Raw genomic sequence first — 25457 nt, 5'->3', positions numbered from 1 at the left:
GCAAAAGCCCACATCCCTGAACCATTATAAGCAGGAGAAGCCTGGCTTGACTTAGCTATTCACCTTAGCTCTCAAGTCCCTGCAGAAAGTCCAAGAAAATACAGCCACTCCATTTATCCATTAATTAAGAGCCACAGCCAACATTACTCCTAATGGGTACACAGCAGAGTAATAATTCCTTTTCAGTTAAAGAAAGATTTCTTCAGCATTTTTCAAGGAGTTTTTTTCTTTAAGAACAGTGACCATGTTTAGAAAGAAGCTGCATGGATGCAATAAATGTATATTGGGTCATATAAGTGCTTCAGGTCCATTTTCATTTTTGCCTTTACAAGAGTTGACAGGCACTTAACACACCATATGCCCTTTTTCCCAAAGAAAGCATGTATATATCTATCAGTAAAAATATTATTAATCTCTACTGCTTCCTAAAGTAGGTTGAGTTTACAAAGGAGTCATGTTGGTAGCTTCTCTTAAGGATCTATCCAATTTTCAGCACTCTTTCTGTGAAAACTGAAGTAGGAAGTATATGGACAAGAGGAAAGAGGAAACTTTGACCTTGTCAAGTCACAATTTCAAGCCAGCACTGTAACACATCCCACACATGTGTAACTTCTCACATCCCAGATACTGCTCTTCTGAGTTAACTCTTCTTTTCTGACACACAACCCCTAAAAATGTATACCTAAAATGTAGATTCTGTACGTTCTATTCCCATTAAATCAACAACCCGAACCTAAATATCATATTACACACACGAGCCAGACGCCATTTTTCGGTTTCTTTAGAACATTTGTTGAAGCAAGTCACTCTCTCCTCAGGAAGGTCTCCTCTCCTGTCCCAGCTTTCTCACAGGAGAAATATCATTCTTTACACCCATGTGGTGTAAAGAGTGTCCCCATGAAGGGAGAACATTATTTTCAACACACTGCCCCAGAGAGAAACAGAAAAAAAAAGGATAAATCTGATCCTGTTACATTGAAGCAATCAGATCTACTCCAATTTAAAATGTCTGGGATCTGATTTATTATGTTTATATAATGTTTATATAACTGATCCGCAGTTTTAAAAATCTATAGTAACTAAATCAAGAATTAAAGACCTAAATATTTTCAAAAGATATTCTAGCATTTGAGTGGATTTGTCCTATAAGCATAGTCAATAACAATATGCTGAGCAGTTTTGGACATCTATCAGCACAAACAAAAGATAACCTTAAAAATTTATCTTTTATTTTTAACTTCCCTCCTTACAGCTATGTATACTGGAACCCAGTTTTCTTCAAACCAATTAAACTGCATAGGATTAGGCCACAACCAGAAAAAATACCACATTTTCCTGATGAAAGCAGCCAAGGACTTCTCCTGGCAGACATCCTCTGCCTGAGACCCACATTTTGAAACACTCCTTTCTAGGGCTTGTGCTTCATACCATCCAAGTGCTCTGAAAAGTTCATTCTTCTGTGGCCGATAATTTATGGTACCAGAGGAATTTTCCTATTATTTTGTGGACTTTTATTATTTGAGCCGTGGATGGGCACACACTACACTGTACATATTTGAGAAAATATGTATCATGAATATAAATGCATTTGAAAGAAGAAATGCAAATATGAGAGTGCAAATAGCCACCATCACTTACATCACTTATTAATTCACTGCATTTTCGGGCCAGTTCCATATTTCTGTCCTCAATAACAGGCTTGAGGAAGATCTGAAAGAGAAAGGTAATCATTACAGGTTTATTGTCCTAAAGAGGAAAAATAGAAGGAAATAAGTAGTTTGCAAAACTATTGGGCTTTAACTCACCTCTTCTTCTTCTTCTTCTTTCCAGTCCTCATTTTCATCCTCCCTGAGATCCTGAATGGCAGACACTCGCATTTTAATACTTTGTGGGAAACAATGAAAACTCTTAAAAGGTTCAGTGCTGCAGGAAACAGCTCAGACCCTCCAGCATGCCTGGAATCAATGCTCCATTTGTGTCCTCCACTGCACTTAACCCTACCCCAGCTCCTTCCTTATTTAGGCAGCACTTGACAGTCTTTATCTGAACAATTCAAAGTGAGTGAACTGAAAGGCATTGCAGATGGCCTTGCTGGCTATCACTCACTGCAGAGCTAATGCTTTCTTACTGATAAAGTATAATTAAATGACCTATCCCCAGCAACTATTTTTAAAATTACTACAAACACAATTAAAATACTGTGATGCAGTTAATTTGTAATGTACATAATTTAGTAAAATTAACAGGATTAAAAGGGGAACATTAACTTTATGGGAAAACTGCCCAATTGTAAGAGTCAAGGCATCAGTGACTCTAAAATCAGCTATAACAAAACTTTATTTTATTGTCCCAATAATAAGGCTTCTTGTTCAAAAAAGCACACTACTCTTATCTTCCAGTAGACATAACTGCTAGTAGACTTTTTCAGAATTACTTCTTTTCCACAAAGCTTACATAATTCCTTAAATGCTTTCCATAATCATGTCAGCTGCAGGTTAAAACTGTGTATGCACAGATACAGACAAGTCTGTGCTACAAGTATACACGGCTAAATATTCACACAAACACTATGTTCCTTCACTGTTACAAACTGTCATGGTCTGTAGTCTAAAAACCAACCTTTTTCAGTATGAAGTCACTGACTCCAGCTGCAATGGAATTGAAAGATATCCTGATGTTCATGGGTGCAGTGTCAGTGTTTACTTCTGTAAAAAAAGCAAGAAGGTATTACAAGACCAGTTGGAGAAACCAGCATTTTAGTAACATTTTTCTTTGTAAACTGAAGCTTGTATATTTCTCATTTTGAACAGTTTGATGTTCATCTAGCAAAGTCATTCACCACTACGTGGCTTTGCAATCAGGCAAAGATACAAGGAATGAGTGCTCTTAAAAACAACTCTTTAAAGAATTTTAAGTACATGTGCCCCGACACAATGTCCAGTCTATTTTAAAACAAACATTTCCTTGGAAAAAGAAACATTTCAAAGATGAGGAAAAAAAATACAGCATTTGATTTAGTTAAGGTTTAAAAATTTGAAAAATTAAGTATTAAGAACAAAGGCAAGAACTGCTTTCAGCCAAAAGCAAGAGAGAGAACTCTATACATTAATAGTACAGTAGCTTCAAGACTTTCCGTTCCACTCTCAAATATAAGTTCCTAAATTTCAGGTTTGAACTTCCAGCATTGCTAAAGTTCCGATTAAAACCTAGAAGTCTAGTTTGCATAGGTGAGAATTACCTGTGATATATGCTGACTGCTTTTAGAGTCCAGGATGCTTCATCCTAGTGGAAACAAATGGTTTAGTCTTATGAGTATTCACAGTAACAGGTCTTTTTTCAAGATTATGGCTACAGCAAATATATTCCTAAAAAACAGACTCATTCATTATTTTAATGACCACACGGTAAGAAGACAGAGTACCTACAGAAGTATCAAGACAGAAATGCAGCACTAAAGCTTCACTTTGGGATTTTTGTGATAGTATTGCCACTACTATATGCTTTCAGTGCAGTTAACTTACTTTCCTTCCTATAATTACTAATATTTTTTTAATGGAGACATTGAAAAATATTTAAGAGCATACAGAAAATTATTTGTAGCTGCAAAGCTTGTTGAACATAGGGAAATCTTTTGCTATTTTTTGCACTGGAAAGCAAATATGGTCAAAATTACAACAAAACTGTTTGTGTTTTGGGGCAAAAGGGAAGTGTTTGGCTTTTTAACATGCTTTTAACATTATATCTGGTGGGTTTTCAGCAGCTGGACAGACCAAAACTTAATATATAATTCTGGTTTTCCTGCAATAGCTTCTGCATAATCAAAATCTGCAAGATCGGTTTTGGTCAGCTGTGAAGTGGTCAGGCAGTTGAACTATACACTCACTGCAAGTCCCTTCCAACAGAACTATTCTATTCCATTCCATTCTTTTTTTATCGTACTATCTGTAACAGCTTTGATACAATTCATTTTTTCTCATTTTTTTGCATGATCTGGGTCAGGCATAACTAAGCATTCAAATACCTGTGCCCCATGTAACTTCCATAATACAAGCATTAGGCAGCTGCTATAACTCATCAGCTTATATTAAAGAAAAATATAAAACTATGCACAAAGGGAGTTAGGGAAAAAAATCACAACAAAATACATAAGTTATTTCAAATTCAACTTTTCACATAACAGAAGCAGCAAGATACTATAGGACATAGAAAACTATTTCACCTTTTTCACTCTCCTCAAAACACTGAATACTATCAGAAAACATTCACTGTGCAATAAAGCAAGCCTGAAAATTTAATATATCCAGATTTAATTCAGGGAAGAATCTGTTAGGACCATTTAAGAGTTGCGTGGTTTAGAAGTGCACTGTGATTCAATTAGCAGCCTGCAAGTCAAGAAGAATCATAGAAAGGCTTGGGAGGGAAGGGACTTTAAAGATAACCCAGTTCCAACCCCCCTGCCATGGGCAAAGGTGCCACCACTAGATCAGACTACTCAGGGCCCCATCCAACCTGGCCTTGTTTCCCAGGCATGGGAAAGAAGCTTTAGCTACTTCTGTAGGAAGAAATAAATAATCTAGAATCAGTAGGAATGTTTGGCACTGCAAATGTGCATGTACATTTCCAATATTTCTAAAATTACTATAAAAATACTAAATCTAATCTGAATAAAGACCTAGTTAAAATTCTGAGCTTTTACATCCCCAAAACAATTATGAACTATGTTGTAGTAAAGATTACTTTTCACCTACAAAGTCTGCAATTTTACCAAAACCCTCAAACTGACACTTCTGAATAATTTTCTGCTGTATATAATGTAATGATCCATAATCTTCTGTTCTGGCATGAAACAGCACAGATTAAGCAAAATCCAATTGCTCATAATTTTAAGAAAACACTGTAATGGAGTGCTAAGCTGTGTATCCACAATACTTATATGCACATAGAGCGTGGCAAAATTAGAATTTCTTATTGCTTTACAGATACTCTAAAATGTGTACAAATGAGTTCTACAGGGAAGCATCCAACATGAACTAATTCAAATTTTGTAACAAAATGCTGCGTAGCTCCACATTTCTACTTCCACACACCTGCAAGGACATTTCACATACTGTTTACAGAAACACTGTACCTGCAATACACAACCTTTGCTTATGTTATGAGATATTTTGGTCTCCCAGCACTTAGAGCCATCATTCCATGTGTCAGTGTACTATTTCTTGTCACAGAACATCATTCAAGTACTTGATGTAAACACATATCTGCTGAGGAGGCAGAAGAGGAAGAAACATGGGGCATAAATGAGCCTAAATCCCCCTGAGTGCGAGCTGGCCCAGAGTGTGAATAGTTCAGGTGCACAGCTGGGCAGATTTCCTACTTTGATCAGACATAGCTGAGTCCACATCTGGCCAGAGCCCCACCATCTTCCTGTCCCTTCATCAGTCTTTCAAGAAATACATTCGGGAATTGCTAGCCCAGAATGTTAAAAGGCTTCATCTCGTTTTGGCCCTGATACACGTAACAACTTAGCAGCAATTCTCAGTTGTGTCCCTGAACAAACAATGTTTCTGGACTTATTTGGCAAAATCCCAAAAAGCCTTCTGATATCTCAATATCTAGATGTACTGCTGGGCTGAAAGGACTAGTCTATCACTTCACAGAACAGCAGAACTTCTGTTTGTCATGGTAAAGATACCAGAAACCTCACAAAGTCAAACTTATTTAATGCAGAGTTCCTCACGGAGTACTTGAACACAGGCTGCAAACTAAGGACCAAGGTATTTCAATTGGAAATCTGCACAGCACTATACTGAGATGTATGTACATTATGAATATACTCCTTTCAATTCTGGACTGAAAACCTAACAAAAACAGAGGTAAAGGTAGTGCTTTAGCTGTCCTGTTTCCAGTCAGTTAAAAATCAACCCACAGACTTCTCTGAAATTAAAATGTTATTTTCTGTTCTTACTGGACACACGCAGACATCACCAAAATAACTACAATTAATTAAACACAACACAGATGGTGGTGTCTTTTCAAAAAGCACACAAGGCATTTTTAAGTGCTGAGACTCAATCACTTCTCATTTCTAGAAATACTCAGACTAGAAGTTCATAGTTAGTCTATCAGCACCACAACAACAAACAGAAAAATGCAAGGAATCCCAGCGTGCCAGTTTTTACCTCCCTGAACATGAAATACCAATTCACATTAACTAGAGATATTCAAGAGATGACTCTATTTAGAGAAAAACTTTACCCACGAGTTTGTATCTGTCAGATCATTAACACTGCACTCATCATCAGCACTTCAGAACCTGCAAACACCTCACAGCTCTAAGCTAGGATTTTCATTCAATAGAAGTTATTTTATTCAATGTTTTGATAAAGCAGAGAGTGGCAATGATGTTTTTAAGGACAAATACAAATGAGATGTTAGAATTCTGAATCCCAGAAAACCTAATGAATTTTCAATGTCTAATAGATACAGAAACAGACATTTTTTGTAAACTCACACTTCCAGACCTTGCCTAGCCTAACTGGATTTTGATGTCAGAGCATTTCAGATGTTTGTATAGTATACAACTAGCTTCACATAACAATACCCAATCTAATCTAGATACCAGAAGCCATGTAACCTGAGTTAATAAACTCTTTCCCACACAACTCATAATACTGAGAAATGAACTCATTCAGAAGGGAGAGATGTATCAGGGCACAGGATTGTAACATGTAGATATAGCCTTACCTATGATAAGGAACAATACATTAAAATAAATCAAATAAGCCATTGAAACTACCCCAAAACATCCACTTCATTTTTCTACCAATATTTGTAATTGTCTACTATGTTTGCACAATACTTTTTAAGCCTGAATACAGTATTTTCTAGTTGGGATATACAGTTCTATCTATATTTTCCTAGTTTCTCAAGAAATTAAATCCTCAACAATGAAGAAATCTGGTATTTCCACTCCCTCAATATTTTCAGTTTAACCAGAAGCTTGAAAATCTACCCCTCTTACAGCTCCTTTTGCAAGCTGATGGATCAGGAGCTGAGATGTCACATTTGACTGCACTGCAGCTGTTTCATCCACTCCACCCGCCTGCTGTGGCATTTCCCTTCCTTGTCACAAAGCCCCTGTCCCCTTCCTCAAGTGTTCACCTAGCTGTGGCAATCCACCAGAGATAACAGCTCTGGGGCATAACAGATGAGCTCCTCAGCACTCTCAACTACATTACAACAATGAAGAGTCAGGATATTTGTTCCTATTAGCTGCAGAACGCAGAGCCCCGATGCTCCCGTGTGCGGGATGGCCAGAGCCAACAGCTGGTGCCGTGACCAGCGGGAGGCAACACACACCCCAGCTTTCTTCCCTCTGCTCTACAACTTGTGGCTCAGATTTCCTAAGGCTGTTCTACAGATGATGGCTACAAAACAAGCTTATCAGCTAACTGGGTTGCTGTGTGAGGCGTCCGTAAAAGCAAAATCACATTCAGCAGAAGAGGGAGTTACAGCTTTTCTCTTAATGCAGAAAATTTGGACAAAAGATCAAAGTTTTCCATTCACAACATTTCCATTTTATTCAAAACCAAATCCTTTGAAAGAAAGATACAGGAAAACATAAAGTTTGGAAATTCTGTTTTTCTACAAATCCCAGCTAAAATCATTAATTATTGTAGGTGAAAGGTATGAAGCCAGTAATAAACAAGTTCCATTTTGCCTCAATAAATCCTAAAAAGCTAAGTATATCTCCTCCTACAACTATACATTCATATACAGCTTACTCTAAATTAATATAAGATATGCATTTATCTTATATACAGATTTTTAGTTCTTAGTCATATAGACTGGGCATGTTTGCTTGCCAGGATTTTTTCTTCTGGCATTTCACTGAATTCAACTGCATGAACTGACAGAATCTCTGGGAGCAGAAAGTGAAAAGTACACATTTCCTATAAATTTAATTTTCAACCTATAACCCTCACTTACTGAATATATTTTTGTAGAACTAAAGGCACAGTGTTACTTGTATTTAAGCTTTTTCTTCTTCGTATTTCTGTACTTGTATTTTACTAGTCCTGATACTGTAACTCCCTGAACAGAACAATACCAACCTAGTAAGATATATCTTTATAAAACCCTTTACAACTTTACTATCCTTGAATACTTCATGTTACTGTGATTCTCAGATAAGTTAAATTTGCATCAAATTGCTACAGACAGCTTACTCTAGCACAAAACCTACACTGACAGTTATTGAAAATAATAGCCTTAAAATTTCAGAAGAGTGTTCAGAAAACTCCCCAAAAGATGAAACCAGACAGGCCAGAATGAGAAAAGAAATTTAATGAATACTTTTCAGGTAATAGAAGTCACTTGTTCAATGAGGAAAAATGTATTTAAGTAACTTCATTTTTTTAGAAAAGAGAAGTAATTTCAAGTCATAAATAATTGATGCAGAAGCTATATTTTGAAGTAACTCCAGACACTAAAGGACAAAATAAACCTGTACTTATGCAAAAGATACAACACTTTTATTGTGCTTAAAATTACTGATTCTTAAATCTCATTTGGAGGGGGAAAAAAAAAAAACACAACAAATTTACCTTCTTTTACCCTGCTATGTGAATTGTGCCCATCATAAGATTTCAACAAGAAAACAAGTTACACACACTTTTGTCCAGGAGCAGTTACATCTGGATTTTCCAGTCAAGCTTCTCTTCCAGCCCACTGTTCCATGCATGATAGGTTAAGACAATGATACACTAGAGCTGTACTATGAATTGAGCACCGTATTCGAAAACAAAGCACATAATATATCAAATCACATGCAGAAAAGATCCAAAGTTTTCAAGACAGAGAGTTTATAATGACTGATGGATAGCTCATTCTTCCCTGTCAAAATAGTCTACTTGAATAGAGGGAATATTAATTTTTAAGTGCTTATAATAGGCTACAATGGATTAGGAAATAAAACTGTTAATAACCCTGTATTGAAAAGAACCTTTTAACAGAGAACCCTGTACTATGGGGTCTCTGGACAACCTAATCCTGTAATTGTGTTCATGGCTGTAATTGAGGAGAGCAAGTTACAAGTTCCTAAGCATTGACTACAGTGCTGAATAAAATTCACTAAAAATACAATAGCTGGCAATTGTAAGTCTCAGGATTGTTAGAGCCTTAGGTACAGTCTGTTTAACAATGATATACATAAATTTCCATGACAACAGTGACAAGATGATAAAAACATCTTCCATCATTCCCTGAAAAATACTTTTCTGCTTATATCACTGATGAAGTGGCAAGTACCTCATTTAGATATGTCAACTTGCATTTAGTAACATATTTTTATATTCAAAGAAATGCAGATCATCATTTTAAAGGATTTATCGAATATCTGAACCACATTAAAATTATTTATTATCTGATTTTTTAGTCTTTTAAAACAAGCTACATCATCTTTTACTTTAGTCATGGTCTATGGTTTAACTGCAAAATAAAAATTTCAGCTTAAAACTTTTTTATCCCTGGGGAAATCTCTTTTGTATAAATCAAATGAAAGTTGATCTAGCACTTTCCAAACAAAAACTGAAGACTTTAGCAGAAGAATGTCTTATTTTTAAATTGGCTTAATTTTGTTCCCCTATTCACAAAACAAAACTCCAAGAAAAATTACATAAAGCAATTATGTTTTATCAGTTATTTAATTTGCTTGCATATTAGAGCATTATCTTACTTCTAGTTTGAATTGTTTTCTTCAAACCAGTAGTGGACATAAAGCTGGAATTTCTTGCCTCAGCTACTTTTTAGTCACTCCTGTGACCTGGTTACTCTTGAACCAAGCAATTCCAATTACAACAGAAGAATCTAAAACTTGGGAATTCTGTCAACACAGGTACTTCCAGGTGAACACACTTCTTAACCTATTAAGAACATTCATAATACCTATTATAATGTCAGTTCTCATATTTTACTGTAGGAAAAATAGTTCCTATAAGTAAATAATGAAAATATAACCCTAAGATGCTCTTTATATAACACAGTATATCTAAGTTACCACTTAAAAAAGCACACTGAACTACAATTCTTCAAATCAAAGATGGCTAATGCCTGCATTATGTGAAACTCCACAGTAAACACCTCCTGAGAGGAGAAATGCGGAAGAAATCATATAGCAATGTTTTGTACACTACAAATTATCCCAAAATACCATCTTTGGATTTGATCACTTGTTGCTGTTAATAAGATTAAAGAGCAATAAATACTTTTAACTCATACAGCTTCCTGTGGTTAAGATTTAAAGAATTTTATAAATAGAGGAACAAAGCTTTTGATTGAATATACAGACACAGAGCAAGCCAAGTTCTCTCCTTATCCTCAGGCATCTGAAGACTAGGCTGGAGTCAGGCCTAAGTAAGAACAGCCATGGATAAGTAAGCCTGACCAAAAACCTGCTCCTGATGATGCTGCTGATTCACTGCCAATTGACAATCATGGTATGAACAGAGGTCTGAGAGGTGCAGCAGACTTGATTTGGGGAACAAACTGTCTCAAGTCTCCTCTGAACATCTGGAATTTTGTGAAGAGAATAAATAGCTACTGGAGAGGGCTGCTCCTTTCTATACACCTGAAGATATATGATGATTCCATCATTCCGTTTTACAAGGTGGAGAACAGGGAGCCATGAAGCAAAGCAGCAACTCCACAGTAAGAAGGAAAGCCTGCAATCAATCAAGGTTTCTTGACTCCCAGCCCTATAGTTTTAATGCTGATACCATAGAGCTTCTCAACAGGATTTTTCCTGGCTCTTTTTCAGTGATATTTCTGTTAAGTCATTTCCAGCGTAAATTAACTCTTAACTTAAAATACTCTACTCACAGTGTTGAAGATTGGTGGATTTCTCTAGAACATCTTGATATTTGTTAAATAAAATCTAGTGTTACTATAGCCTAAAAAATAAGAAAGAAAAAAGTGGGAGGAGATCAGAAAATAAGAAAGGAAAAATGGGAGGAGATCAGAACACAGAGCCGTTGTTTAATTTAGGACCTTAAACTAAATTACGATTAGTGAGCGATTGGGTTAATGTGCAGAATGGAGTTAGAATAACAGTGTAGTTACTTGTTATGCAAATTAATTTCAGCATCTGTTCCGTTATCAGGAGTAACTATTCTGCACGAAAAAAAGCAAGATAACCTTCCTGAAATTTTGCATGTAGAAAGAGAGAGAGGAAATACCACGTCCTTTCCTGGTCACCTGATGTCTAAATTAAAGTTATATGAAGACTTTTTTATGTTGAATTTAAAATAATAGGTGATATTAAAAAGTTATTTTCAGGTCTAGTTTGGTACATTTCCATTTAAATTTCTGTAAATATTTATTCATTTTTTTTACATACAAAAACCATCGCCAGAGAATTAAATTATGTCAGGGCCTAAGGCCTAGCTTTGAAGAGCTTTTAGTCTTTTTATCTCTTTGAGGATCTCATGGGAAGTCTAAGCCTGCTTTCAGCACAAAACCCTCCAAAGCCTGAGGCTGCCTCTGGAAGAATTATATTTGCCTTAAGGTCTGTGGTAAATGTATTTTGGCAGCTTTACTCTACAGCTAAAGAAATTTCTCAATCTCATCAGAAAAGTGCACGCAATAATGATAATCTGCAATACAAAACTGCAAACCCCGGGGGCGGTAAGTGCCTAATCTTACATCCACGGACGCTGCTCTACAGCCCCAGAAGTAACGACACATTTCACTTACTTGCAACAATTTTAAACCATCTCTTTGCTAGAGGAAGACGCAGCTATAATATGCTCCATGTAGACATTCAAAATATGTCAGACTCAGCTTCTGCAAGCTTATATTTAAATCCTAGGACATTAACATCCAGTAATGCACAGTACTTGAGTAATGCTACCCACAGGGATTTTTTAATATGTCAGAAATTTCTACAGCTAAAAATCAAGCTGAGGTAAAAAACTAGTATCAGGGCACAAGTCATGCTAATCTCATGTTGGTTGTAAAGCTAATAATGAGTTTAATCTCATTGTTTCACCACCATTAAACATACCAGCAGCCATGGAGCAGCAGACAGAACTGAGACAGCCAGCCCTCAGTGACAACCACAGGAGACCCTTCTGTGGCCCATGAACCCTCTGTTCTTGCCTACACCAGCGTACAGCTTCAGCAAAATGCCCTTCAGTTCAATATCAGGACTTTTACAATGATGTCTGGTGGGCCAGACCCAGCAGCTTTTTCAACATTATTTGGTAATATCATCATGATATTGGGGCAGATGGAGATAAGATATATCAGACCAGCCGCATTTAAAGTCTAATGACAAGATTAAAATCTGAAAAATGTATGCTAAATGCTCATAAACTTTGATAGATACTTTTTTAAAAATACAAGTTTCTATTTTTGAAATTAAAGTTTTATATTGTTGTTAAGTCACTTTCAAAAAGGCCAATAAATTGTCAGACATGAAATTGTTAAAGATCTTAAAGCAGAGAATAAATAATTACCATTTTGTCCAGACCAAGCCTAGAGAAGCGACACTCCAATTTCTGGGAATCAACTTTTAAGAATCTTAGAGTCACTTCAAGGACAGAATTCCTTTATCTTGGAAAGTTTTTTAAAATCCTTAAACAAGAAAACATATATAAGTAAACCAAAGAAAACACCTAAGTATTTTAAGTCTTTACTTATGTATAATGACCCTGAATGATACAGTCTCTGTTTCATCTTGAGACAAACAAAATATTAACATTTAACTTCATGAACTTTAATTAGATTTTCCTTTGAGGGCCTGCTTCTATCTGCATCTTAACTGCAAAATCATTATCTTTATCGCAGCTTAACAGAAAAGATGTACAGATACAAGTTAGGCAAGCAGATAGATTTTGTTCACATACTGAAATCTAAGTGAACTTGTATATTGTCCAGCTTAATCACTTATGTTACATAAAAGTCTATCAGTCTGCTACTTTGCTTTCAGTTGAAAAGCGGTGAACTTCAGTTGTTACATCTGGTGTAAAATGATTTTCAAACAATGTAGGAGTATGGACATTCCTCATGGATTTTCTGTCCATTAAATTATAATTCATTCTGCTGGAGAGTCAGATTAATGATACTTTTATTCACTAGTCATTCTTTGTATTCTAGCCACAAAAGAAAAGAGCGTTTAAAAATAAACATGCTCTATATTCTATAAAAAACCAACAACAACAATTTTCTTCCAGTGTAGATAGTCATTATCTTTCCATCAATAAGGACAACACAACTAATCCCTAAGGGTCCAGTTCTTCCAAACCAGAATTACATTTAACAGCAAATACGTGAGAAATTCTCTGCCATACACAATTCTCATGTGGGAAAATGGCAGAATCCATACACAGTAGAAAATATTATAGGGTCTCAGCATTCACTGGATAACTATTCCCAAGCAATGTAGAACAGCATAATTGGCACCTGCATTAATATTATGCTTGAAGAAACAAAAGCCTAGTTGCTTTCTCTTTTTCCAGATCTGTATTTTAGTCAAAATATGAATATTTACCTGTACAAGGCAAAGACATTGCTAAAATTACAGTTTAGCAAATATTTTTTACTCAGTTTAACACCACCTGACTTCTTTTACATACTATGCTGAATTGAAGTTTAGTACTTTCAATAATTCATTACAAAATAATCTTATGTATGAAAACCAGATCTCTTTATTAGCCTGTCCATTTCATGCAAGCCCTGACACAACTCACTCACAGATACAATAGCTTATATGTACTGATTACCAATGCAATCATTATAGGTATTCTAGAGGTAAAAACTGGTTTGCTTGGAGCTGGGAAGAGCCTGGAAAACAGGCTAAAGTTAGCAGAACTTTAAAATCAATTTGGTATAAATAGAGTATCAGATCATTAAGTAAATTTCAGTCTAGAACTAAAATCCAGGTCTCCTCCATTTACAAGATGTGCTATCCACAGTACAATTTAGTTTATTGCACTCTGAGTTGCAGATTGTACTCATTGGTATGGAAAAAATATATTCTTATAGTCTCTATCTATGGGGAAAATAATTTGAAATGGAACAATTTTCCTCTATAATCTACTATATACTGAAATATGCATTATTTGTCTTGATTCAAATCTAAACAGAATATGACAAAAGGTTTTCACACATTTGCTCATTATGAAAACAAAGTATCATATTTGAGTCAAATTATGCCAAATATTGTCTGTCAGTATTTAAGATTAATAAAGATACAGAAATCTCTTCTACATCACTCATTGGAAAAATCTAAGGAAGTGTATATCCTGGTTTTAATCAGACATCCCTGTGGTTTTCCACACAGTTTCTCAGTTTCCCATCACCTCATTTCAGGACACCTAGATATCCTGATCTTTCATTTAATAAATAGAAGACAAAGTATTTTGTACTTTTAAAAAAATAAGAAGGTTTTGTTCAAAACAGATCAGCCACAGAGACTTTGTCCTGCATTTTTCTAGGCAGCCCAGTGCAAATCTGTTCAGAATGATGGACTGTGTTTGGAATCAAGAGAAAAATGGAGTGAGAATTGACATTAGCAAAGTTCTTTTGTTCTGAGTGAATATTAATGATTTCTGCTTAGTCTTTCATTAAAAATTAATTCAGAATCCTATGCTATTGGAAAAAATGCTCCACTTGGAGAGACAAACTCTTGCTATTGCTGAATTTGAAGCTGGAAACAACTACAACAATGAACATTTTTAAAGCACATCCTCATTTTCTGATAAGTCTTCCAAATGGTGAGCTTAAATCTCATGCCTTCCATGCCTCAGCTTGTGATTTTGGAAAAGTCTCTTTGCATCTCTACTCCTCAACTCAATTGGAAAAACACAAAATAAACACATTTTAAGATAATAATGATAGAGAATAGCAAAAATAAAAAAAAAAGCCTTAAAAGAAAGAATGCACAGATACAAAAGCCTAGAAAACAAAATATTTCATAACCAGGGGCAGTCCTCAGCTCAGCCATACACATTTTTGTCAGTACTTTTAGACACAATATTAGGGAAATTTAACTTAAATTTTATTTTTTACCATATTGTTATATTTCTTTCCACTGATTTTTTTTTTTTTTTAATTCCCAAATTCAAATGCAATGACAGACTTTTCCTATCAGGTGAATAGTTTGTTAAATGATGTGTTCACATAAGGCAATGTATTTTGTGTATAGATGTTAATTCCTTTCAGTACTCTATCTGCCTTAGCTCCATATTTTTTCCAGATAGAAAAACATTTTTGTGGGGAAGTGGGAAAAAGGATGTTTATTTTTCCTACAGATAGCTGTAGCCACATGATTTCCTCCATACCACTGTGGCTTCTCATTCTTTTTTCCAACATCTATTCACCAGCGGTGCTTGGCTGCACAAAGTCCCCACTATCATTTCAAATTTATGGAAGAAACAAAAAGAAGAAAAAGCTGGCAGCACAGAACATTCATTCTTCTTCCAAAATCTAAAGCTGAACACATTTGTGAAAATAAGGCACTGTTGGATACTTTCAATAACACGCTCTTGTATTTGTATGGTGCAGTTAAAAATGTTTTTTTACTTAAATCCTACAGCCAGATTTCATTTACTGAGGACTGCTGCCACAGTGTGTGCTTTGCACAGGACGTGGTATGAAAGCAGTTCAAGATGTCAGAGTGACTGTTCCGCTTGCTCTGCCCTCTCATCCTGCCTCCAACCTCCGGATACACTAAACTGCTCTCAGCTCCTCCTGGCCAGAACAAAGGAACCTCAAGGTCCACACTTCCCTGCCCCAGCTCTGCTTAGTCTGACCATAGCTGATGGCTGTGCTGTACCAGCCTGCTCTTGGACATTACTGCAGCTCCACACAGCATTTCAAGAGAGTTTTGATAAGACCACCCACACAGAAAACACAGTGACAGACACACCAAGCAGGGACATCAGCAGCACTGCCTGCACCAGGGTGGGCCTTCTATGGCAAAGAGATGAAGAGGGTGAAGGGGAAGAATGGTCAGCTCTCACAAAACTACCAAGACGAAGACAACCACAGTGAAAACTGCAAAATACTGTTCCAGTGCTCCCACAGTGTAACCTTGTGTCAGTTCCTGCATTATCCTCATTCCCCTCCTGCTGCTGTCCTCCTTCCATAGGTGCCACATGTGCAAGTCACCTTAAAACTCGGCTGCAGCACACTCCCTCTGGGCATGTGAGAGTTTACAATTTCTTTATATACCAAATATTCTCCATGGCAAAACCAACTAGGGTAGTTTAATTCTATTATTTCCTGGTCAATGGCCTTTTTCAGATTGGCCCTACCAAGCAGATGCTGGCACACAGTAAGACACCTCCCACAATGAATGTACATGGCCATGACCAGAGCAGGTTGCTTTACAAAAAAACATACTCTGTGAAGCTCAATTAAACTCATACTTTTCTACGTCATAAGAGCCAACACTACTAAAAAAAGATATGAAGCAGTGAACATTCATTTTCAAATTAAATCTGCAAATGATTGCAAGTACACAAAAAACAGATGTGTTTGATCTGGAGATCACAGCTTGTCACTTTTCAGGTAAGAGCTCTACTTTCAGAACCAAATAAAAGCCCTTTCACAGAAGCAGTGTAAAAAGAAAATACACTTCTTCAGAAAATTTACACATTGTGTAGAATTTGAGAAGGTCTAGGTAAACTTTCACATCAGTTCATATGAAATGTCAAAATCAATAATAAGAAATAAGAAAAGGCAGTCTTCCGGTAAGGACTCAGAGGAACAATTATGGGCCCAAGCAGGAAGCTTATGGCAGATACTTTTGATAGACCAAGATGAGCCACGATTTTTTGGAAGCTGGAATGGACTTCATGTTTCAGATTTACAACTGAAAATCAGTCCTGGATACACAATGATGAGGTAGAGAGACAAGAGCTGGACACTGACAATAAAGCAAATACAGTAGATAGTTTATTAAAAATATTAAAATATTATACATAAAAACATTTTAATGTGATTTAGAACTATATCACCACACATATGGTCTTTACTGAGGATGCCAAGACAAACTGAATTTTGGCATTTCCTAGCTAACCTTACAAATGTATGTCATATGTCAGTGTATTCACAGTAACATTTTCTCTTCTATTTTGTATGTAATTTTCTAGTTTATTTTCCCAAAAGGTAAGAAAGCAAGGATTCCTGTATTTATACTCACATGGCCTCCACCCAGGTTACAGCATTTAAACTCATCACATAGATCTCTGCCACATGAGCTGAGTAACTAAGAACAGACTTTCACATCCTTCGCCACACATCTCAGTCTGCCAGTCTTACCAGGCTCAAAATAGCCCCCTGCCAAAATTAACAGCTATGTTATACCTTTCCCAAAACACTAATTGCTCTTTGCAAACTGATAGTCCCAATCTTCTTGTCCAGGTTGTTCTTTCCTCCATTTTCACTGAAAAATAACTAGTCCTAACTTCAGTGCTCTTCTTTTTTACATTCCTTCAATCCTCTACAGTTTCCCGCAGTTTGTTTTCTGTCTCCTTTACACAAGAATCACCTGCAGGCAGTAGACTGTTGAAGCATTGATAGTACAGAAGGGAGAAATTCCCTATTCCTGTTCCAGATATTTCAGCTTCTCCCATATGCAGAAGTCCAACATCCAGCACAAAATGTGGAGGAAAGTCTGAGTACCTGTTAGATAGCAAATTATAGCCATGCTATACTCCTAAAGCAAATTAGACACAGATCAACAGAAAACCAGTTATTCACCACATAAATCCTCCTCCTCTCTTCATTTCTTTTCTAACAACAATAGCCAATGCAGCTGAAAAAATATTTAAGTTATTCCAAAAAAATAGGTAATTTATTAAAACATAAGCAAAGTAATATATATGTTTTTCTTCACTTTGAAAGAGCTATTCTAGGATGACAACTGACATTTTAAGTTCCACACGGCAGTCTGACAAAAGCAAACATTTAGAATAGAAAATATTTGGTAAACAATGCAACAGACAGCTTCATCAACAAAACCTGTGCTTCCGAGTTCATCTTCGAGCTCCCTGGCAAGTAAAAAGTTACTGAAATTGCTGGAGAAACTCTCTATACAAAGAAAGAAGGGAGAGTTACCAACAATGGAATCAGGTAACTGTAGAAAAACTAGACTGAAGATAAGAAATTACAATCTACCAATTACTTTTGACGTGGAAATGGTACACAGCCACCACTACTGAAGAGATACACTGCTTTCATCTTTATTCACAGACTCAGAGAATATTCTGAGTTGGAAGGGACCCAAAAAGATCACCAAAAGACTCCTGGTCCTACATAGGACCAGCCCCAAGAGCCACATCATGCCTGACAACATTGTCCAAACACTTCTTGAACTCTGTCAGGCTTGCTGCTGTGACCACTTCCCTAGGCAGCTGTTTCAGCACCCAGCCACTCCCTGGGGGAAGAACCTTTTCCTAATATCCCACCTAAACCTCCCCTGACACAACCTCAGGCCATTCTCTTGGGTTCTCTCACTGGTCACCACAGAGGCGAGATCAGTGCCTGACCCTCCTCTTCCCCTCATGAGGAAGCTGTCGATTGCAATGAGGTCTCCTCTTCTCTAGGCTGAACAAACCAAGTGACCTCAGCCACTCCTCACACGGCTTCACCTCAATGCCCTTCACCATCCTCATGGCCCTCCTTTGAACACTCTCTAATAGCTTCATGTCTTTCTCCTATTGTGGTGCCCAAAACTGCACACAATATTCAAGGTTCTAGTATTGTTGATTTAGAAGTGAACTTTTCATCATTGCTATGAACAAGCACACTAAACAAATTTTATTACTTTACATGCATTCAAACAAACAAATGAAGTTAGTATTTGTCTTCAGTTCTCACTGAGTTACAGACATGATGACTCAAGTCCATTGCTTTCCAGACCAGTATAACCAACAGTAATACATATTGCTTAGGATGACTGTTGTTTCCAATGGGAATGAAATCTTGGCAAGTACTGCGACTTCATTCAAGATCTTTTAGTCAATCACATGAAATCTTGGAGAGAAAAGTAAACCTTTTTATCACTGGGTAAAACAAGAAAGACTGACATTGAGATCTAGGGGTATTTCATTTATCACACTGTACTTAGAAAGAACCCCAAAAGGTACCATTTCTTGTTAACAACATGTTTGTTCTCAATTTAAATCAAGAAAATAATATTGTATTTCTGGACACATTTGGTGCTTCCTGGGTACATCCTATTACAATGCACAAATGCAGCATTACAACAGAAATACACTAGAATAAATTTAATCTAATCCTAACCCAAGAGCTCTTTTATTTCTTGCTCCAGCTCTCTTTCTCTACTTCGTCTCTGAATCTTCCATTAACTACTCTCTTTTTTCTTTCTGTCCATTAAAAAAAATCAAGGGTAGAAGTTATGAATCAAGAATGTCAGACCACCACAGTGTCTGTGGATATGGTTAATCTTCCTACTTTGGCACTCCTGTTTCTCTAATGATGTTTACATTCTTAACTGATATAATATATCGGGTTGAATTGTAAACCATGCTTCCAGATTTTACTGGGGCATAGATGAGTGGTCCTGATCTGTGATTAGGTCTACACTGTGCTGGGTTCTGAGCTGCCAAAACTTCCTTCCCCAAAATAACTTATATTCTAAATACAAGCTGATGCCAATGTTTATCAAATCCTGAACTCCACCACTTGTCTATTCTCAGCTCTGTAATTGTTTTGCACAATTTTGATTCTTCTAAGAATAAACATTAAAGTATAATAAATTTACATTTTTATAGTTTTCCTTGTCATAGGATGCCAACTCCTCTTAGATGTGAACAGCAGCTTCTATTTCATACAGGATTCTTCCCTTATCTAGGAAGATTGTGAGTTGCCTAAGATCACAGAAAAGTCCATGTGACAAGCATGGGACAAGCAACAATATCTGAGTCTTTGAACATGGGACTCAACATCACCCTCCCCAACTGTGTCTTTTCTGACCAGCATTATATTAAATTCATTTACAGCTCTATTCAGAATATCCCAGAGCATGAAATCCACCTGTATGTCTTCCATTACCTACCATTTTGAGATCCCTTTTTTGTCCTTACTCTACTATGAATTTGAAACAAATTTTTTCCCACTTACTTTTACACTGCTAAATTTTTGCAAAGTCCATGAAAAGGGAAAAATAAAATCAAAAAATCCCAGTGGAACAAATCTGACTGTGGGCAAACTGCCTTTTCAGCATTTCAGTGGTCTCCTTGAAAAAAAAAAAACCAAGGCAAAAAAAGGATACTCCTGCCATACCAACATCAGAATAAATCTCGCATCTCTGCTGACATTTTTTTAAACATTTTTCCATACAAGAAGGGGCATATGAAACCAATTCCAATTCCTTCCTTCCTAATTTTACACTACATTTTTTTTCCCCATGAAGTATATATAAAACTCATTCTCCCAAGTCAAACAGAGAAATGTCACAAAAGTTAAAATATAAAATTAACATCTGTAATCTCAAAAGTACTGTTTAATTTCAGAAACAATCATATCAGCAGTTCTGGAACACGCACAAGCAGGAGCTGCAGTTTATTAACACCCCACAGAACTGGCTATACATAAGTAGCACACGTTGCCCAACAAGCAACTGAGTCCTTCCCCCTCATAATGGAACCTGCTTTAAGCTTTCTCTGAGAAAAACAAATCTGGACTGTGTACAATATTCACTACTGTACACTGATGCCAGACCTCTGTATTGATCACTGTAATTTCTTTAAGTTATAATGCAAGCTTACATTCCCCTCTAGGCATCTCTCTAAGGGAACAGAGCCATTGGTAATGACATTTTCCACAGAAATGCCAACTGATGCCAAAACAACACTGAGTAAGTCACTGCAGGCTGCCAAACTCAACTGAAAGGTCAATACTGTGAAAGATGTTCCATTTCATTCGTAGTTCAAAAGACTAGAAAAACATGGTCAACATAAACACTATCGAAAAAGCAAATAAAAATTATATTTTGAGGGCTTCATGTTTGAATTGGTATAGATGCACCTCAAAGTAATTGCTTTTCCTGCACTGTGCTGTTAAACTTTTGAAAAACTCTACAAGAGCAATAGGAACTGCTTAAATCTGGGCTCAGGTAACAGACACAATAGACACTGCAAACATCCACTAATAAAAGTGAAGAAACACTGACGTGGGGGGCTGTTCTACTGAGTACTAAAACTTCAGCTGGAAATGTAAACTACATCACTACACTTTCTCAGTCTTCTGACAAAGTACCTAAATGGAGAGACAAATACTATGACTCCTTAAAACTGAAGAAACATAATACCAAAAGCCTCAGGGCCCAGACTAAGCTGTGTGAAACTGAAGTTATGACTGAAAGTTCGTATCAGTAACTTAGGATTTAACTGATTTTTTTTACCAGCCCTAGAAAAGACAAGATTTGATTTCCCACTGTCCTTTGTTGTTCAGATGTACAGTCCCTGCCAGCTGTGACATTGGTTTTCCAGAAGTCTCTACATCATCCCCATACCCTTGGATCTACCCCAGCCTTTCCTATACCCCATCCACAACATAAGCAACTACAGACAGGGCTGTGCCAGATCCGCCTTTCTCAGACTGATCAGGCCAAAAAAAAATGTTTCTACTTATCCTGAAATAAATTATGAACACAGAATATTCAGAGTTGCAGTTAAAATTAAAAAGAAAGCAGTCCTAAATTCATGAATTTTCAGCCAAGAGACCACTGCGAAATTTGCTTTTAGCCTATGAAAACTCATAAATTTCATACAGTAATTCCTACATCACAGTATATAGCACAAATACATAAATACATTTTTCTGTAATTACATCTGAAATTAAAAAACCTTAATCTTTCTTTATTTTGTTATCATTTAATAAATTTTGACCTGGCAGTGACACAGGCCACAGCATTGCTAGACAGAATACTAGGGCTAAGGAATTTATATTCATTCTGTCTATTTCAATTACGACAGAGTTTTTCCTTCAGGGAAGAACAAGAGAAATTTACTTCTTGTGGCATGGTCCTCATATTTTCCAGCAATCTCAATCTATTTCCATTCATTTTCCAGTATTTACTTTGCAAAAAAAAAAAAAAAATCATAAAGAGGAAACTGAACTTATGGCTCTAATTCTGCTTGGAATTCTGTGTAACAAGTTTTCACATCCCTAAGGATTTCCATCACTGTCAGTAGAGCAGTCTACATACTTATTTTTATATAGAAGTGTATGCATCAGCAGAGATCAAATTACCTTTAATTACCACTTAATTGTAATCGTATCAACACATATGGAGCAAGAGTACAGCCCAAGCATCTTTAGAGTAACTTAAGACATGCAACTAATTAACTCTGTCTTTAGAAAGTAAAAAAATATAATTTTCTCATAAGAATCATTAGATTTTTGTTTTCATACTTTCCAGGGTTTTTTAAGGCAGAATCTATAGCTACAGTCCCAGTGCAGGCCAGGATCTGCCTTTGTTCAAAGTACTAACAACTTCATAGCACAGGCAAAATCATGCACCCTTATGAATTTCCTCACAGGAGTAATGCTTAATACTGTGATCAAAATTGTACACAATAGGAGATGATAAATACAAACTACCTATCTAACTTGAAGGAAAAAATACATGTCTCCAAGTGGTATTCACTAGAAATTGTCTTTATTATTTTGAACAACCCAGAGATTGCCCCATGCAGAAGAAAGAGACCTTATTTAAACCTCACATGAGACTCATATTCTACTTATTTAAATAGCTAACAGGTTATACATGAGTCACAAAATAACGACTTGCATTTTGCAACATCTATGCACAAAACAGCCTAAGTGCCAACCAGCAGGGACTTCAGAGTCATCCTCTGACTGTGCAGAAAACAAAAGTCCAGTGTCCATTTCTGATCCCAGCTCACAAGAAACAAATTACCCCAGTCACTACCATGTGGAATTTGACCAATTTTTAATTATCTTTATGAGAGAATGTTTTACATTATGGACAAAATGCAATGGATGTCTCAATGTTCACCACTGATTCTATAAAAACATTGTCTTTATTGCTTTCAAAAGGAAAATTTATATCCATGTGAGCAATTAAATTAGTAACAGAGGGTCAACACTGGCATCTATTGTCATTGCAACAGCCATAAACACAATAAGCATCTCAGCAGACTCTTAAACCACTTCCTCTTTCTACTTGGAGCACATTTTAATTGCACAAATTCAATACTTATGCATCAATTTATTTTGAATGCTAATCTTTTGAAAATCAGAGCTAGTACTACAAAAACTGCATTTGATGAAAAAGTAATTTGCATGAAAAATGCCAAAAGGCATATATGAAATGTTATTTCATATACCAAAACAAAATTACAAAGCCTCTTCAAATGAATTGCATCCATTATCTATATAAAACCAGACTATAATAGGACAATTTTTCTCTGTAGCAAAAGGCACTTAAATTGCAACATAACTTTCATTTAAGAAGTTTAATATAGTTTCAGTATTATCTCATATATTGGCTTTGAACTGACCAATTAAGCACTAAAATTTTTCTCATGTTTTTTATTATAACTGGCACCAAAACCAAGTGCAAAAAGGAACTATATTAATATAGTCTTTGGCAAACTTTTTTTACATTTTCACTTTGACCAATTAAAATATGGAAAAACATTTAGCCTCTATGTCTCTTGTCTTATATCGCCTTTATTTTCATCATTCATGACCAGGGGGGAAGAAAGAGGGATAATTTTTCCTAAATTTTACCTTTTCCTTATATTCCAGTTTTAAAAACTGAGATAGAAAAATGGAAGTGGTTTCCACAAGCAGAATGGAGAATCCATGTCCATTCCAATACAAGTGAATAAAGGCATGTGACTGATGTGACACAAGGTAACATTTTAACATCATTCTTAACTTTTGTAGCAACTTTTAGTCATTAAGCAGTCCACAAATATTTTCCTTTTTCTTTTTTCTGGACATAACAAACCTGGAATTGCTTTGAAAATGTACTTACACCTTTAAAGCCTTTTGAAATCCTTAATGACTTTGCTATAGAGGAGAATTTTTTTCCTGAGTGCCCTACCTCTGCTCTCCCATATCTCAGTCTCCATTGCCCAAAGATTTCCATCCTCAGACACCTGTATAGCTCTACACACCCTGCAGCCATGAGAAGGAGTTTCATTGATGTGCAGATCATCTCCCCTGCAAAGCAGGGGCTTGGATGCCATAAAGCCCTTTCATGTTGCAGGAATGTCCAAAACTGAAAGTCTCTTACTTCAAAGTTCTCTTGGTGTACTGGAAAACTCCAGTTTCATGCTGGAGGCAGATTTTTACCTACAAGAAAAGGCAGAAGAAAGACCAGTAGAAAATTCTTATGGATTCACAGCCCTTAGAAGCAGGATCCACTTTTAGCCTATATACAGACCAATGAGAAAAGGACCAGACCATATTTCAGGAGAATTTTATTAAAACCCTACATGAAGAGGCACATTTCTTTCTTTCAGCATTAATTCTGTGCACAGTGATGCATCAAAACTTTGGCACACCTTGAACCAACACCACCGAGGCACTAACTTCAAACAATTTCTTAAGACAGAATAATCAAGGATGAACATTAAGGGTAGAGGAGCACTAAACTCTCTGATATGCCTCTTGGGCAGCATCTTACAGAAAGTGACTAGATCACCTTCATCAACCTCACCTTTCATGAAATTGTCTCCAGATACATAGAAATTGTATTAGTATAAACTGAAGTAAAACCTAATTTAACTAGATCAGCTAAACATTTTGTGGGGGGATTGGATCTTAAATACCTTTCAGCACTGTAAGAAATTCTTCTTCTACCCATCTCCATTAGCTTTCTACCCCCTCATAGACATTAAACATATGAGTCAAGAGTCACAATTCTCTTAAATCAATTCAGAACTTCACTGTCACTTAAAAGAGAATCCTGTCCTCTCCCAGTCTTCCCACTCAACTCAAAGTGTTAACTTCCTGCATGGAGGGGTAGGAACATCCCTGGCTACAGCAGTAGCATCTCTTTAAACAGAAACACAGTGTTAGATCAGCCCAAGACAAATGTCACACCACAGCCTGAAATGCATCCTCATGGTCAGCCATCAATCCTGTATACATAATCAACCCTGAAGAACAGTAAGTTTTCCACTCCTATAAATTTTGTTCTTTGCCACCCTTAACTCCTGGAAAGTGTAGGTAAGACTGTCTTGAATCTTCCTGTAACAATCTCTGTAACACGTTGACCAATTTTTTTACCATGAACGCACAAATTGTTGTAAAATATGAAATTTTGCCAATAGAAATATAACCATTACTTAGCCTTATGAGTTCATACAAATATGAACATTTTCTGACAATCCTCATGGTTAATCATGGCTAATTATCTTTGCTCTTTAAAAACATTGCCTTTAATT

At 36.3% G+C, this 25457-nt stretch overlaps 1 protein-coding gene across 3 annotated transcripts in view; it reads right to left on the bottom strand.

Annotated features, from left to right (window-relative positions):
• The window catches only part of NEBL (nebulette), a 249113-nt gene that overhangs the window by 89815 nt on the left and 133841 nt on the right, over nt 1-25457 (bottom strand). The window contains exons 4-7 of one of the 3 annotated variants that reach the window (XM_064408443.1): nt 3239-3282; nt 2620-2705; nt 1806-1884; nt 1639-1710 (exon numbers count right to left, since the gene is read on the bottom strand). The exons of the other annotated variants lie outside the window; for them this stretch is intronic. Coding sequence (XP_064264513.1) covers nt 1639-1710; nt 1806-1877 — 144 coding nt within the window. The 5' untranslated portion in view covers nt 1878-1884; nt 2620-2705; nt 3239-3282. The remainder of the gene's footprint in view (nt 1-1638; nt 1711-1805; nt 1885-2619; nt 2706-3238; nt 3283-25457) is intronic. 3 annotated transcript variants of the gene reach the window in all.

This window comes from Passer domesticus, chromosome 1 (genome assembly GCF_036417665.1).
Source record: "Passer domesticus isolate bPasDom1 chromosome 1, bPasDom1.hap1, whole genome shotgun sequence".
Lineage (NCBI taxonomy): Eukaryota > Metazoa > Chordata > Aves > Passeriformes > Passeridae > Passer > Passer domesticus.
Note: the sequence above shows the minus strand (reverse complement) of the source record. Positions and strands in the feature narration are given on the sequence as shown.